The sequence below is a fragment of the Camelina sativa genome, chromosome 10 (genome assembly GCF_030686135.1).
Source record: "Camelina sativa cultivar CO46 ecotype springtype chromosome 10, ASM3068613v1".
Lineage (NCBI taxonomy): Eukaryota > Viridiplantae > Streptophyta > Magnoliopsida > Brassicales > Brassicaceae > Camelina > Camelina sativa.
The window spans coordinates 21038804-21054855 of record NC_141889.1 but is presented as its reverse complement, the minus strand read 5'-3'; the positions used below and the strand labels follow the sequence as shown (position 1 = coordinate 21054855).

General features: G+C 36.0%; 2 protein-coding genes and 1 long non-coding RNA gene across 6 annotated transcripts; 1 reads left to right on the top strand and 2 right to left on the bottom strand.

The window, feature by feature from the left end:
* Positions 1-177: 177 nt before the first annotated feature.
* On the top strand, positions 178-6836 carry LOC104719322 (polygalacturonase-like). Its single transcript, XM_010437217.2, has 4 exons — positions 178-684; positions 809-1098; positions 1237-1297; positions 6484-6836. Exons 1-4 carry the CDS (start codon positions 223-225, stop codon positions 6709-6711), a joined length of 1041 nt encoding a protein of 346 aa, XP_010435519.2. The 5' UTR covers positions 178-222; the 3' UTR covers positions 6712-6836.
* Positions 6837-7155: 319 nt separating this feature from the next.
* LOC104719321 (cationic amino acid transporter 3, mitochondrial) lies at positions 7156-11421 on the bottom strand. Of its 3 annotated transcripts, none has more exons than XM_087469280.1 (16): positions 11069-11421; positions 10570-10771; positions 10377-10461; positions 9863-10003; positions 9647-9765; positions 9469-9565; positions 9217-9389; positions 9051-9117; positions 8755-8913; positions 8580-8657; positions 8278-8440; positions 8069-8177; positions 7847-7959; positions 7651-7726; positions 7448-7562; positions 7156-7353 (listed from the first exon to the last, which is right to left on the bottom strand). In XM_087469280.1, the coding sequence occupies exons 1-16, from the start codon at positions 11238-11240 to the stop codon at positions 7255-7257; spliced, it is 1968 nt and encodes a 655-aa protein (XP_087325406.1). In that variant the 5' UTR covers positions 11241-11421; the 3' UTR covers positions 7156-7254. The 3 variants fall into 3 exon arrangements, with proteins under 3 accessions (XP_087325406.1, XP_087325409.1, XP_087325408.1); XM_087469283.1 differs by having other exon boundaries at positions 8755-8838; positions 11069-11367; XM_087469282.1 differs by having other exon boundaries at positions 7156-7562; positions 11069-11388.
* A 2540-nt stretch (positions 11422-13961) lies between these two features.
* On the bottom strand, positions 13962-15327 carry LOC104719319 (uncharacterized). Of its 2 annotated transcripts, XR_756592.2 has the most exons (4): positions 15124-15327; positions 14678-14808; positions 14519-14554; positions 13962-14163 (listed from the first exon to the last, which is right to left on the bottom strand). It is a non-coding gene; the product is annotated as an uncharacterized LOC104719319 (long non-coding RNA). The 2 variants fall into 2 exon arrangements; XR_015568048.1 differs by lacking the exon at positions 13962-14163 and having other exon boundaries at positions 14353-14554.
* Between the last annotated feature and the right edge of the window lie 725 nt (positions 15328-16052).

The window sequence follows — 16052 nt, the reverse complement described above, 5'->3', positions numbered from 1 at the left end:
TTTTTATAACAACAAAAACAGAGAATCGAGTAACAAAGATACTCTTGATTATAGTTTAGAACTTAAGTAATCCATGCAGACGCGCTGTGTCATTGTCACCCTATTAAATTGTTTAGAACTTAAGTAATCCATCAATTGTTTTATTACCTTTTTCTACTCAATCAACCTGCCAAGAAAATCAAAACTCGTTTTCATTTCTCCAAATCATTAAGCAAAAACAAAATGGAGAGGGTCCAAAGTACAAATCTACACGCTTACATCCTTATTGCAATAGCCCTCTTCTTGTCTTTATCAAGACCATCTCATGCAACAAAACAATTCAATGTGTTGAGCTTCGGAGCTAAACCTAACGGTATGGTTGACTCAGCTCCAGCTTTTGTCAAGGCATGGGATGCAGCGTGCGGGTCCACTGATGCAGCCGTTATATACGTGCCAAAAGGACGGTATCTGGTTAGCCCTGTTCGTTTCAATGGTGTGGGTTGCAAGAGTCTTAATATTGTCTTCAGGATCGATGGTACTCTAGTTGGTTCGGAGGATCACATGTTTCTTGGGAAAGAAGCAAACTGGCTCAGCTTTGAACGAGTCAGTGGAGTTTCCGTTATCGGTGGTTCTCTCGACGCCAAGGGACCCTCGTTATGGTCTTGCAAAGCTTCATCTAGCAACAACTGTCCAGCTGGTGCTACGGTACGCCCATTATCCTTTATATTTACAAAATTAATTAAAATAATGTTGCAAGAACTTATATCAATATCTTTTGAACAAAAACCCTAGATCTCTGACTCTTTTTTTGTTTGTGTGAATGATGTAGACAATGAGTTTTGTGGAGTGCAGTAGAATCAATGTGAAGGGAGTACTATCACTGAACAGCCAAATGTTCCACATTGTCATCAACCGATGCCGTGATGTTAAGCTCGATGATATTCAAATCGTGGCTGATGGAAAAAGTCCTAACACAAATGGCATCCATGTTCAGCTATCGACCAATGTTGAGATCCGCAACGCTTCCATCAAAACCGGTGACGACTGTATCTCCATTGGCCCTGGAACCAAGAACTTGTGGGTCGAACGAGTCACATGTGGCCCTGGTCATGGAATCAGGTGAGCCCCATATGTCAAGAATAGAAAACTATACTTTTATAATGTGAAATATAGATTCTTTGAAATAAAACGCTATATATGCACCCATATGAAACATATGCGTGTATATAATACAATTTTCTTTTATCTAAAATGAAGCATTGGGAGCTTGGGAAAGGATAGAGAAGAAGAAGGAGTTCAAAATTGGACGGTGAAGAATGTAAGTTTAGAAAGTGAACCGATTGAGTGTATAGAACAAGAGAGGTTGAGAGTGGTTGAGAGAGAGTAAGAGGTAAAGTGTAGAAGAAGAAAAGAACTTCTTACTTGATTTAGTTCATGGTTACATTCCTAATATAGACATAAAGCTAGAGAATATTCTACACAAGATGCTACACGATTTACATGATGAAAATGACATCTAAGACTCTTAACACAACATGTGACTAATGGTTGACTTCTCCCTTCCCACTTGCTTCAACACGCCAATGGTCATATGAGAAGGATTTAGAGATAATGTTTGAGCCTCGCATAGGTCTTGTAAGGGTTCGAGTGGGCTTCTAAACAAGATTGTATGGACGGCCCGGTGGAGGTTGTACGGACGGTGGCTGTACGGACATGGTGATCATGATCCCAAATTATACTCCCCCTCAAGCTTTAGTCATTGAATCCCATGACACAAGCTTGAACCATTGATCACCTACCTCGTTAAAAACCTTAGTATAGAAAACCTCTTGGGAAAAAAAACTATACTTAAGGGAAAAAGAGTGTAGGCTCTCAAGGTTTGGTGAGGTCCATGAGTCCAAGCTTTGAGTGTATGTACTCACATACTTGAGGGCTTGCAGCCTTGGTGAATACATCGGCCAGTTGCTCGGAACTCTCGGTGTGGCAAGGGAGGGTTACGCCTAGTTGGATTTGCTCTCGGACTTTGTGACAATCAACTTCAATATGCTTCGTTCTCTCGTGGAATACCGAGTTGGTTGCGATATGAATGGCTGCTTCATTATCACAATGCATCGTGATAGGCTTTGTGATGTTGACTCCAAGGTCTTTGAGTAGATTCTTGAGCCACATCAATTCGGTAGTCAGCTTGCACATTGCTCTATACTCGGACTCGGCGCTGGATAGGGACACCACCTTCTGCTTCTTGCTCTTCCATGTGACTAGGTTGCCTCCAAGGAAGGTACAATAGCCTCTTGTTGATCTGCGGTCTCCCTTGTCTCCTGCATAGTCCGCATCACAATATCCTACGAGCTCCGTGTTGTTATTGCACCCCATCCATATTCCTTGACCCGGTGATCCTTTGATATACTTGAGAATCCGGTTGACTATGTTCCAATGGTGCACCTTCGGAGCTTGCATATGCTGACTGGCCTGGTTCACAGCAAAACAGATATCTGGTCTAGTGATAGTTAAGTAAATGAGCTTACCAACCAAACGCCTATATTGTGTTACATTCTTGAATGGTTGATCTTCGAGCTCCCCCTCACGACAAACCTTGTAGTTCTCATCCAATGGTGTAGTGACCGGTCTTGATCCAAGTTTACCTACTTCATTTAAGAAATCAATAGCATATATTCTTTGAGATAGAAATAATCCCTCTTCCGAGCGACACACTTCTATCCCTAAGAAATATTTCAACTCACCAAGGTCCTTAATATCAAAAGCGACTTTAAATATGTCTTAGTTTCTTGAATCCCTACTGTGTCATTCCCGGATATGATGATGTCATCAACATATACAAGAATGACAATGATACCTTGGTCACTTGGGTATGTGAAAAGCGTGTGGTCAGATTCTGATCTCTTGAATCCACGCTTAGTCAAGGTCGAGCTTAGCTTGTGATACCACGCCCTTGGCGATTGCTTCAACCCATAGATTGCTTTGTTGAGTTTGAACACTTTGCCCGGGCTAACCGTGTCTTCTAGGCCAATGGGTGGTCTCATGTAGACCTCGTCCTCCAATTCGCCTTGTAGAAACGCATTCTTAACGTCCATCTGCCACAGTTCCCATTTCAAGTTGACTGCTAACGAGAGAACTACACGAACCGTGTGTAGTTTAGCTACCGGAGCAAACGTATCCCTATAGTCCTCCCTGTATGTTTGCGTGAAGCCTCTCGCCACAAGCCGTCCTTTGTACCGTTCAATCTCCCCGTCACTCCGATATTTGATCTTGAAGATTCATTTGGACGTAACCGCCTTCTTTCCTTTAGGTAGATCAGTCTCGTCCCAAGTGTGATTTTTCTCTTGAGACTCCAAGAACTTCACATCCCGAGAGACTACGACTCTTTTGGCTTCATGATCATAGCACTTACACCCCTTTTGTGTAGTCGAATAGCCAATGAACATTGCTTTGGTGCTTTTGGCCTCAAGTTTGTCGCGTAATTCCCCTGGTCTCAACACGAAACAAGTACAACCAAATACACGTAAGTGATCAAACGTAGGTTTTTCTTTGTTTAATACCTCAAATGGAGAGACGTCTTGTAGGATCTTTGTAGGGATACGGTTAATAAGATAACAAGCGGCAAGGACTGCGTCTCCCCAAAACCTCCGAGGAACGTTGGTGTGAAACATCATAGACCGAGCGACTTCCATAAGATGTCTATTCTTTCGTTCGGCCACACCATTTTCTTGTGGAGTGTAAGGGCAGCTGCTTTGGTGAATGATTCCATGGTTGGTCAAGTACTGTTTGAAGGCATGACTAGTGTATTCACCACCATTGTCCGACCTTAAAATCTTAATTTTAGCATTGTAATGATTAGTCACATAATTTTGAAAGCTAATAAATGCTTCAAGAACCCTATCCTTAGTAGGTAAAAGAGTTAACCAAGTATATTTAGACTTCTCATCAATAAAAGTGACAAAATATTTTTGATTTTCTCTAGACAAACATGGAGAAGTCCACACATCCGAATGAACCAAATCAAAACAATTCTCATATATAGTTAAAGACTTTGGGAAAACAGTTTTGCAATGTTTACCAAGAATACAAGCCTCACATTCATTGTTTTTAAAAGAAATACTTGGAAACATAATTTCTAAGGCACGAGAATGAGGATGTCCTAATCTAGCATGCCATATAGCATTGTTTGCTTTAATAGAAACTGAACTAAAACAAGATGCATTAGGGGAAGATAGATTTAAGTCTTCAAGAACATATAAGTCACCCTTGGAACCTCCTTGTCCAAGAACTTGACTGGTCTCAATATCCTAAAAATTCACATTGTTAGGACCAAAGATAGCATAACAGGTTAAATCGGTAGTGGCTCGTTTAACCGAGAGGAAGTTCGAGGTAAAGTTAGGCATATAAAACGCTTGAGTTGTCTTATCAAATAACTTTAGATTACCTATTCTTTTAACTGGAAATTTCTCACCATTAGCTATAATCACATTTCCATTGGCCGGTTTAATTTCACTAATTAGCCTAGAGTCACTAATCATATGATGCGAAGCTCCGGAATCAACTATAAGCGGTTTAGTTTGATTTAACACAAGATAGGAGTTACCGGAGTTTTCTTTGAGGGCCTTAATGAGAGCATCGAGATCAGACTTCCTCACTAGGTCAAAGTTGGCGGCAAGGGCGGTTCCGTTCACATCTGAGACTCACTGGTTTGGCTCGGCACTCGGCGGTTCCACGGTGGCTTGATGTGCTCTTGGTGTTCCACAGTTATTCATCGACCGGTTGGCTCGAAGGTGTGGGTGGAGAATCCAGCACTGATTCTTGAAATGACCAGGCTTCTTGAAATGATTACACACTGGAGGGTTCTTGTCTTCACCTTGATAGTAGCCCTTGTTTGCGGTCGCTACTTCAACCTTGTTAGCGGTTACAAGCTCCCCCTTGTTTCCAAACAGCCCCATGGAGCCATGCTCCTTTTGAATCTGGCTACACACGTCCTCTAGGCTAGGAAGCTTGTTCGACCTCAAGATGTGTTTGATGAGGTCATTGTACGAAGGGTTTAGTGTGAGGAGGAGTCCGAACACCTTGTCTTGCTCTCGCCTTTTATTCAGTATGGTCGGATCGAGTGTGGCTGGCCTAAGCATCTCAAGCTCAGCCCAAAGAGACCTAAACTTTCCAAAGTGTTTGGTGAACTCCATGTCTTCTTGGTTTAGGTTTTTGATGGCCCTCTTGATTTCAAATACTCGGTTTAAATTGGTAGTGTTACCAAACACATTTTGTAATGTGTCCCATAGATCTTTAGCCGTCTCGCAATATGAGTAGGCTTCGAGTATTGGAGCATCAAGGGAGTTCTGGATTATAGCGAGCACACTCTGGTCTTCTTGAAACCATTTGTCTTCACCGCTGGTGACCGCTTCTTTGCCGTCTTTGCTAGGCTCTTCTTTGGGAGCCGCACTCGTGGTAATATGGGTCCAAAGCCCTCGACCACATAGTGCCGTCTTTGTGGTTCTTGCCCAAAACAAGTAGTTCTCTCCTTTGAGAGTAACTGGAACAATCAAGGTCTTTGTGCCTTCCATGGAGTTTTATCCGCCGGTCTGTAGTATTACCCAACAGATAAAGAGAATCAACTTTTGAGATTGTAATGAAAACGGATAGAAGAGATAGAGCGGAAGTTTAGAGATGAGAGTGAAGGGTTTGAGGTTAGGAACAATGAAGCTCTGATACCATGTAAGTTTAGAAAGTGAACCGATTGAGTGTATAGAACAAGAGAGGTTGAGAGTGGTCGAGAGAGAGTAAGAGGGAAAGTGTAGAAAAAGAAAAGAACTTCTTACTTGATTTAGTTCATGGTTACATTCCTAATATAGACATAAATCTAGAGAATATTCTACACAAGATACTACACGATTTACATGATGAAAGTGACATCTAAGACTCTTAACACAACATGTGACTAATGGTTGACTTCTCCCTTCCCACTTGCTTCAACACGCCAACGATCATATGAGAAGGATCTAGAGATAATGTTTGAGCCTCACATAGGTCTTGTAAGGGTTTGAGCGGGCTTCTAAACGAGATTGTACGGACGGCCCGGTGGAGGTTGTACGGACGGTGGCTGTACGGACATGGTGATCATGATCCCAAATTATAAAGAAGACAGTGTTTGTAGGAACAGACAATGGATTAAGAATCAAGTCATGGGTTAATCCAACATCTGGTTTTGTTCAGAGGGTTCGGTTCTTAGACTCTCTCATGTTCAATGTCAAGTTTACCATAATTATTGACCAACACTATTGCCCTCATAACATCAACTGTCCTTCTCAGGTAACTTATTTATTTATTAGGTGCAAAATTTTGCATCTTATATAATAAAAGATGAGTTGAATTGGTCTACATGAACGATTACTCTCACTACTTATATACGTGTTAGTTAAGGAAAAAGAAACAATGTACATTAGTTAGAGAGGAGTGAAGCATCTCAGTTTATAATTTCTTTTCTTGTTGATAATGATCTAGGAATCGGGAGTGAGGATAAACGATGTAATTTTTTATCAAGGCATAAGAGGAACATCAGCTACGAAAATTGCTGTAAAATTGGACTGCAGTTCTAAAACTCCATGCACACGTATAAGAATGAAGGACATTAATTTGAGATATGCTAATGAAGCTGCCCAATCTTCATGTGTCAATGTCCTTGGTGACAGTACTCTTGGTAATTTGGTCAAACCCCAAGCCTGCTTCTAATTCTCATTCAATTCAATGAAGATCATAAAGATACAATGATGGGGTTGAAAAGATATATGTACATTTGAAGAAACCCAATTAAAATTTCATTCACAAGTCTATCTAATTAGATCTTCTTATATTAATAGTAAGGAGTCATATCATGATATCTTTAGTTGTTTGTTATACTTCAGTTGTTGTTCCAAGTTTGTGGGAGCTTAGTTCCATCTCTTCTTCTGTTTTAGAAATGAAAAAAAAAAACTAAAGGTGGTCTAAACTATACTATAAAAAGGATATTGTGTTTATTTCAAGAGCAATAAAAAGAATAAGAATGGTGATATCATGAATCATGGTTCCGATCAACAAAACAAACCCAAATAGAGGATGAAAGAAGATTAATACTAATTTAGAAACCAAAAATAAAAAGATTTTGATACCATGAATCGTATGAATATAACTGAGATATATGATAAATGAGAGATACTTTTATAAAGCTTTAAACAAAACAAATTTACAGTTTATATATATACAATGCCTATAAGCAGCGGCATTTGAACTTTTTTTTTATTTACAACCTGACTTGATCATCCAATTTTTTTTTAAAAAAATTATATTACAGATTTTGTTGAACCATATATGACAGATCTTCATGACATTCTTTGGCTTAAATCTACATGAACAGATTTTGAGCCTCCAGTGATGGTTTCATGTAGATTTAAGCCAAAGAATGTCTAGAAGTGGGACGAATCTCCTTGGCATGAGCAGTGGGGACATAAACTGCATTCACAAGAGAGCTGTTTCTTCGCCCATAGAAAATGTAAACAAGCACTCCGATGAAAAGCCACACCGATACACGAGCCCATGTCGAAGCTCTAAAAAATTAGAAAGACAAAATGTTATATTTACAGTAAACTCATCCGCTAGTAATTTACAAATGTGGTGTAATGATCCATAACTCACCCAAGGTTTACCAAGAGGTACATGTTGATAAGAATGCATACAACAGGCAAAAGCGGAACAAACGGGCAAATGAAGCCTGTAATACGAAATAGTTATAAGTTACAACTCATGAAACTTTCTTATTTGTAGCCAAATGAAATGCTTACTACAAAACATTAGGCTGGTTTGTTTTTAGGAAAATCAAAGACATCAGTACCTCCAGAATGCCCAAAACTGTGTCTAGCATCATCCTGATCTATGCAACTCAGAACAATCAAACCAACAAGAAGGAACAATCCACCAACACCACATACAGAATATCTGAGGACTCTGTTGATAATTTGCATAAAAATGGAGCTAAGTATTCTATAAAAAGGCCCAAATTTTGAATTCCAGTAAGAGACATTAGCTCAAGTAAATAAACGGTTGATGAACTAACCCTGGCAAGCGGAAGCTTGACGCTGCATAGCTTAAAAGGAAGTTTCCAATACAAGTGAACGTAATGTTCCAACCAGCGAGTTTTCTTCTGTTTTCTTTGTTGGGAACCCCTACAGAATCAACAACAAATGTGAACCTTTTGCTTAGTCCAAGACCAGAGATGATGAGCAGACATATAGAGCTACTTTGCAAAAATGATTAGTAACTTACATCCTCCTTGAGCTTCTTGCTTCTCCACAATTGAAGCATCAGTGTGGCAAAGTAAAGGTTCTTTACTTCCAATGGAAGTCCCAACGTGACTGGATGAGTTCTCTTCATCACATTGGAAGGGAACAGAACAAATGCTCTCTAGAAGTGATGAGGGAAGGGGTACCTGATAAAAGCGTAGTCAGTCTAATGCATAGCATTGTAAAGGAGTTGGGGATTTTGGTTTGTCCATTGGAAGATAGTTAGAGACTTCTCTCCTTAACGAAGTATAAAGAAAACGTTTATGGTTCCGATCATATTATTACCTCATCTGGAGGAACATATCGGACTATCAACACTGATACTGCAACCATTGTAAATGCAACAAGTGTCCCGACACTCACCTACACCAACTAAAGCTTGTCAAGTTCTAGTTACAAGCTAAGTTGTGCTTTAAGTACTTGACCAGGTAATTTTGGTTAATCATAATGTGTTAATTACCATTCCCGCCAGTTGCGAAACATCCATAAAGAAAGCTAAGACTGCTGCACACAAACCAGTTGTTATGGTTCCATTAACAGGTACCTGTGTGCGTTGATTCACATTTGAGAAAAATGAAGGCAAGAGACCATCCCTAGCCATTGCCATCAGAATCCGCGGCTTAAAAACGAATAAGTACTTTAATGAATAAGTTGGTCTTTCACCGCTCAAGCAACAATTACTTAGCAAAGAGTATGGTACAACACGAATCCTGAAATCTATAGATCTTAACACTTGAATTATGTTTATTAGTTTACCTGAGGGAGAATGGAACCCATTAATGCAGAACAAAGAGCCATGACAGCACCTAAAGTTATCAAATACCTATAAGAGAAAAGGGCAATGGAAAAAAAAAAACAAATCAAACTCTAAACAAGTCCTGTCAATGAACAGTATTGCATCTTAACCAACTCATGGACTTACGCCGCCCATTGAATTCCATGACTAGCAAATGCGGAGGATATTGGAGTGTCAGGGTCCATAGCATAATACGGCACTAAACCAACAATAACAACAGAGACCATCATGTATAGCAAACAACAAAGCAGCAGTGAAAGACCAATACCGAGTGGTAAATCCCGCTGGGGATTTTTCACCTGCATATGAAACAGCAATGTTAAGTATATAAACCAATGCATCCTTCAATATGATACTGCAACATTATATGATACGGACCTCCTCTGCCATACTTGCAACTGAGTCAAACCCAATGTAAGCAAAGAAAACAGTAGCAGACCCAGTAAGCATTCCATCAACACCATATGGAAAATACCTAAAGAAACAAAAACAATATGTATCATATAACTTCCCTCTGACAACATGATGGTGGTAGCATAAGGAATGCTCAATTTACCCTGTTGGAAGTTCATAACCAACCCAACCCGTCTTGAAACACAGATAACTTCCAGCTATTATGACAAATAGCATAACAAAGACATTTGCTGTTGTTACAATTCCCTGAGCAAATGTGCTCTGCAGAGAAGAGAAATTTCACTTTAAAAACCAAAAACAGTTCAGCAGAGTTGAGTCTTTCCATACAACGTAATTGAAATAAATATGACATCTATACCTCCTTCACTCCAGTGCACAAGAGGCCTGTTACAATGAACACTAGTACAGCAGCACACGGGTCAACAACAATATCGAGGCCTGGGATTTGATGACGAGCTAATATTGTAGGCAAACAATCTTCACCACCAAAAATCATAGCCTATCATGTTATATTAGAATGTCATTACATGATAACAAAACAATTTCCAAACGTTCATGTAAAAATTAAAAAAATTCCCTTTATTGTTATCTATAGCTATAAATATCATTCCAGATATCACAAGAATCCTTGATAAAAGGAGGTCATTGGCTTAAGATTCCAAAGAGAATGATCATGTAGAGCTTTGTAGGCCTGTATGGAAATCAATGCCAACCAAAGTAATAGCTCTAAGAAAAGAATGGATCAGCATGCATTGCAACACTACTAAACTTCAATTCAACAAAACAAATATAACAACACTTTTCAAGAAACAAAACAATGAATGTAAGCGATGCAAGGAAGAAGAGATATCAATGAGTGAAAGGGTAAAAACCAGATTGGGAGATATGCCACGAGCAACTGTTGAACCACCAATAGTGTATTCCAGAATCACTGCCCAGCCAATCAACCAAGCAACACTGCAATAACAAGAATTTCATAACCAAACGCAATGAGTAAAAACATCGAGTGACGAATAAAATCCAGAGAAACCGCTACATAACTATATAAGCAAGTAAAAATGTTACCCTTCACCAATGCAAATGTAAGAATAATGATAGGCACTCCCAGCTGAAGGGAAACGACTAGAGAGTTCTGCATAGCAAAAGGCGGAAAGGGCAGCGGATATTCCAGCTATAAGGAAGGAAAGAGCAAGAGCAGGTCCTGAATGCTCTCTAGCCACTGTTCCCACAAGTATATAAACCCCTGCTCCAATCGTTGATCCAACACCTAAAAAATTGTGAAAACCAAACTCTTAAGGTCTAGTGAAGAACAAAGCCAAAACAAACACAAACCCAACATTTAATCCTTAAAGATACATATATATATAAGTAAACAGATGGAATCATCCTCCCAAAAAAGAGCAGAAACAGAGGATTATTACAAAGTCAACACACAAAAAGCTTTAATCTTTGGAAACCATCTACGAATCAGATTACGTGATAAGAAAACTCATCGTGTATCTAAGAAACCCAGATTTCATAAAACATCATTATTACGAGCGTTCAGTTGAAGAAAATAAGATACCAATTGCAATCAAGTGAGGAAAGGTCAAAGCTTTGGCGAGCTGGTGATGATGATGAGTCTTGGATGATGTGCCATTTGAAGAGTCGACTTGTTTCCTTCTTACTAAATTTCTTAAGAAACCCCATGAATGCTCACCACCACCTTGGTTTTGCGTATCCACCATAAAACCCATTAACACACACAAAACAACACTTGGGAAAGTATTATTTGACAGAGAAATATTCTTTTAGATAGACATTATTACAAGTACGTCTTTTGTTTGTTCTTTTTTTCTTTTGGACAAATACCAAACTACAAGTACCGTACGTCTTTATTTGCTTAACAATTGACATAAAAGTGTCGGAGTCAGTATTAATTACATCTGAACTAGTATTCAGCCATATAATAATTCTGAATCTGTATTTGGGAATTTTAAGAATTAACTAGTTGTCGTATGTGTGCTACTAGCCTTCCCTATCCGTTTAATTTTTCTGTCTTTTGCTGGTAAAATAAAAGGGATGTCAGTTAAAAATTTTGATGGTACATAAATTAGCAGTATAGTTAAATATGGTACAAAATGATATTAAAATCGTTAAATTAATTTTGTTAAGTTTATAAAAGTTTAAAATAGTTTCTTATTACATAAATTTGGCTTTCAAAGTTAATAACTGAAATAATTATGAGATTATGAGTAGATAAAAGGGGAAAAATCTCAAGAAAAAAGGATGACTTATATAACTAAAAAAAAATATTTCTTTTTTTGGTAAATATTAAATAAGTCATATTTTCTTTACGATTTTTTCCATAAATATTCTTTTTTATATAATTAATTTAACATAAGTGTTTAAAAGAAAAGATGTTTATCAGCTCAAAATTATAATACTAATAATAATAATGAAAAAGGTATTGAGAGAAAGGAGAAAACGTCACTCGAGTCGAGTGGTATCAAATAAAATAGCCATGTGTCATTTAATCATTGATTTATTTAATAAAAATCAATTAAAATATAATTATAATTTATAATAAAAAAGTAAAATTTTCTTTTTTGAGATACCAACAACAAACAAACGAATCTTCTTCCAATGAATATGCTGCTAATATATATAGTAAAAACGTGTTTAATTTCTTAGTTTATTACTTTTTTATTATTAAAGACATCCAACCTCTCTATTATTTACTAATGGAGATGACCTAGGCTTTGATTAGTAACATCATTTAAACAAGGCGGTTAAGATTTTTTAGCTGTTATAGAAAAAATGGTTAAAAAGAAGGCAGTTACAAAAGATGAAAGAAAAAAAATAGTTAAATTCAAACGAGCGGTTTATTAATAGTTATGATTGGTAACGAGCGGTCGAATAGTAAAAACATTATTGTACAAAACAACAAAAATAGGTTAAAATTTAAATAAATTTTTTGAAATTTTCAATTTCATTAATAATATAAATACATAAATATTTTTTTATAAATAAAAAGTACTTAAATAATTTAAAAAATTTCAACCGCTTGTTTTGTAAACAAGGTGGTTGCAAACTCACCTATTTTAAGGTGGTTTCCAACCGCCTCGTTTAAGCTTCTAACCACCTCTTTTAACCACTTATTCCAACCACTCGTTTCATCCGCCTATTTCAATCGCTCATCCGATTGGTAAAAAAATAAGCGATTGAATCTCCAACCGCCCTTAAATGTGTTACCAATCAAAGCTTAATATATTAAAGGTCTCATTGGTGATCATGTTTAAACGAGGCGGTTCAAAAATTTATAGTGGTTGTAAAGAATACGGTTAAAAAGTAAGCAATTATAGATAGAAGATGAAAAAGATGGTGCAGTTCAAAAATTTATAGCGGTTGTAAAGAATACGGTTAAAAAATAAGCAATTAAAGATAGAAGATGAAAAAGATGATACAGTTAAAAAGAGCGTTTGAATATTTAGCCTGATTGATAACATTATACTGATTAAATAGTATAAGTTCTAATAAATAATATTAAAAAATAGTTTAGTTAGAAAATGAAAAATATGGAGTAATGAATTTTCATCTAATTCATAATAGGAATATAGTTAAATGAAGCATCATATTTACAGACTACTTAGCATGCTAAATGATTTTAAATCTTCATTATATGATATTAACAAAATACTAAATGTTTATTTCATAACAAAGTATTCAAATATTACATGCATGATCGTCCATTTAAAATTACATGTTTTCATTGAAATTATAATCTTGACTTAATTACAAACAAAAACTTCAAATTTTCATATATATATATATATATATATATATATATATATATATATATATAAGTTTTCATGTATATACTAAAAAATTAGGAGATTTTAAACAATACTCTCAATGAATGGACTTCAAAAATTGACTGTGAGATAAGAACTAATTGTTGAGCAAAAGGAAACTGTATTATGACAATGGCTTTTTACGAAGCACATATATATTATATTCACTATTTTTTTCTTTTTTTTTGTTAGATAAAGAATTTAATGCAGAAAACAATGAGTAAAATGACATGATAAAAACTGTCTAAATTTTTATACAAACCCAAACTTGGATTCTCCGAGTGATTGGAATTGGTGTTTGTTAACCATCAAGATTAAGCTTTAACCACCTTCTCCAAACTCTTTCTCCAATCAAAGTCTTCAACCGCTCTCTCCAAACGTCATCTTGATTGGTGAATATTAGAGCGGTTCATTTTGCAATAGTTAGTGTAACCAATCAGAACCTAAAAAGCTAAATCTTATCTCATCCATCAACCAATTTGGTTTGAAAACACTTGAGGAAGGCCTCCGCATCTGGTTTCGATCTCAAGTTCTCAACCATCACTTGGTTATAATTAATCTGTGTTTTAAGTTCTCTCCCTTCGTTTTTTTTTTGTTTTCGTTAAAAGATATAAAAGTGTTGCTAGGTGGATTCAAACCTAGAAACAAACAAATTTTCTCCCTTAGTTTAAAATTCAAAACTCTAAAGAGAGAAGCATTCTATGTAACATAGTATTTTGTTTGAATATAGCTTTTACATTCATACAATAAATTTATCAGAAGAAAAAGAAACCGCCATGTACCATGCAAAACGCATCTACCCGCCCCGTCCCAATCCTCCATGTCACTATTGGAAGCGTTAAAAAAATACGTTCAGCTAATTTGACGTTAACATGTTGATGACTAGTTATTGACTACCAAACCAGCAAATATTAGTTTTCGCAACTGGCTAATTGGCTTTGAATATTTAATGTAGTTGATCCGTTATCCTTCTTGCTAATTAACCCGTCAGAAATTTGACTTTTGTGGCCGGTCATCAAGAACATATATATATATATTTTTGAACATATGTATAATCTTATATATAAACGATAACAACATTGACGATACCTTAAAATTTTACCAATATTTTTTGAAGTCAGAGAAAATGACGCAACTGCTATGAGCCTATGACAGACAAAAACATATAAAATAAAAGTTACCTCGCACAAATGGACTCTTCATGCCTTTCAGCCCAACTAAAGAAATAATAACAGGGAAGTTAGAAAATCGCATATATATGTTTTATCAAAATTCTTGGACTTGTTGCTAATATACTTTAACTCTAGCTTGTAAAGGGATGAAGACGGACGTTAGCATACCTCCAGACGCATCTTGTATTTGCAGTTATATATGGTTTTGGAGGATGTTGTTGTTGTCTACAGAGTTTTCGTTTTCTTGTCTTTCCATTCGCTTCCTCAAAGACTAGATGGTGGCATGTATGCACTGGCACCTATATGACCATGAGCCTCATATTAGCCGATATATGTACAAAGAAAATTATGACAAAACTACATAAACACAAATTTTAAGTTCTTTTGATGAGCTTATATCTGTTTCCTCCTTCAAATCCAAACTCCATGTTTTTCAAACAATTTTTTTTTAAAGTCTTTCTTTTTATTAGTATATATATCATCTTAATGAAATATAAAACTAATATTAATCTTGTAGCTTTCAAATTCAATCTGGTTCAAAATTTTGGTAATAGAGAATTGTTTTTGTGATAGGTGAAGATAGATTTTTATACATAGATGATATATGTACTTACGTAGCATGCGGTGTGTAGCTCCAACACGAGGAGAAATGAGATAAAATGAGAAGAAACAAAGACAGGAACAGAGAAATATATGCTGTCTTCGTAGCCATTGTTGACTCTATCATACGTTCCTCTAAATTATAAATGCTTACAGGGATTATCATGCAGAGAAACTAATTTTTGTAGCTAAACTAACTTTTCGATATGTTTTATGTTGGAATGGTCCATATTGTCCAGTGTCCACCATATAATACATGGCCCATATGATTGCGTACAATTCAATATGAAGTGGAGAGAGAGGCTCCTACGTAAGTTTTTAGACTCCATAAATTGATCCTTTAACATATATATATCATCATGAAATTCATAGTGATTTTTAATCCCCTATATAATAAAACGAAATTATACGACCTTTTCGTGTAAACTATATAATATGAGTTATAAGATTAATTATTTGATTATTTGATAGGTTATAGGTTATAGGTTATATGGGTTGTAACCATTAGTTAAATCTCAATTCAGATCCTCTTAATAAGGATATTCCAAAAACCAATATCCACAGAATATTTAATTAACCATATATAGGCAATAAAATCTCAAAAATTAATCACTCTTCCACGGATTAAGAGTGATTTTCAATTATACTAGCAACAAAATCTCAAAAAAAATTCAGATCCTCATATTTAGCATATGATTTTATTGCATGATGTTTTATTCACAACAACTTTTAAAAACAATCACATAAATTATATTTTATATAAAAATTACAATATAAATAAAATGAAGAGCACGAGTCTTAATCTAGTTTATTTATAAATTGATATTTCTTATTTTATCTTATAAAATAAAAATATAAAGAGGTTTTATTTAATTATTAAAACTTCTGAAAAATTGTAATGAGATAATTTTTCAAAAATAAGATTAGACTTTTAAGTTATAAC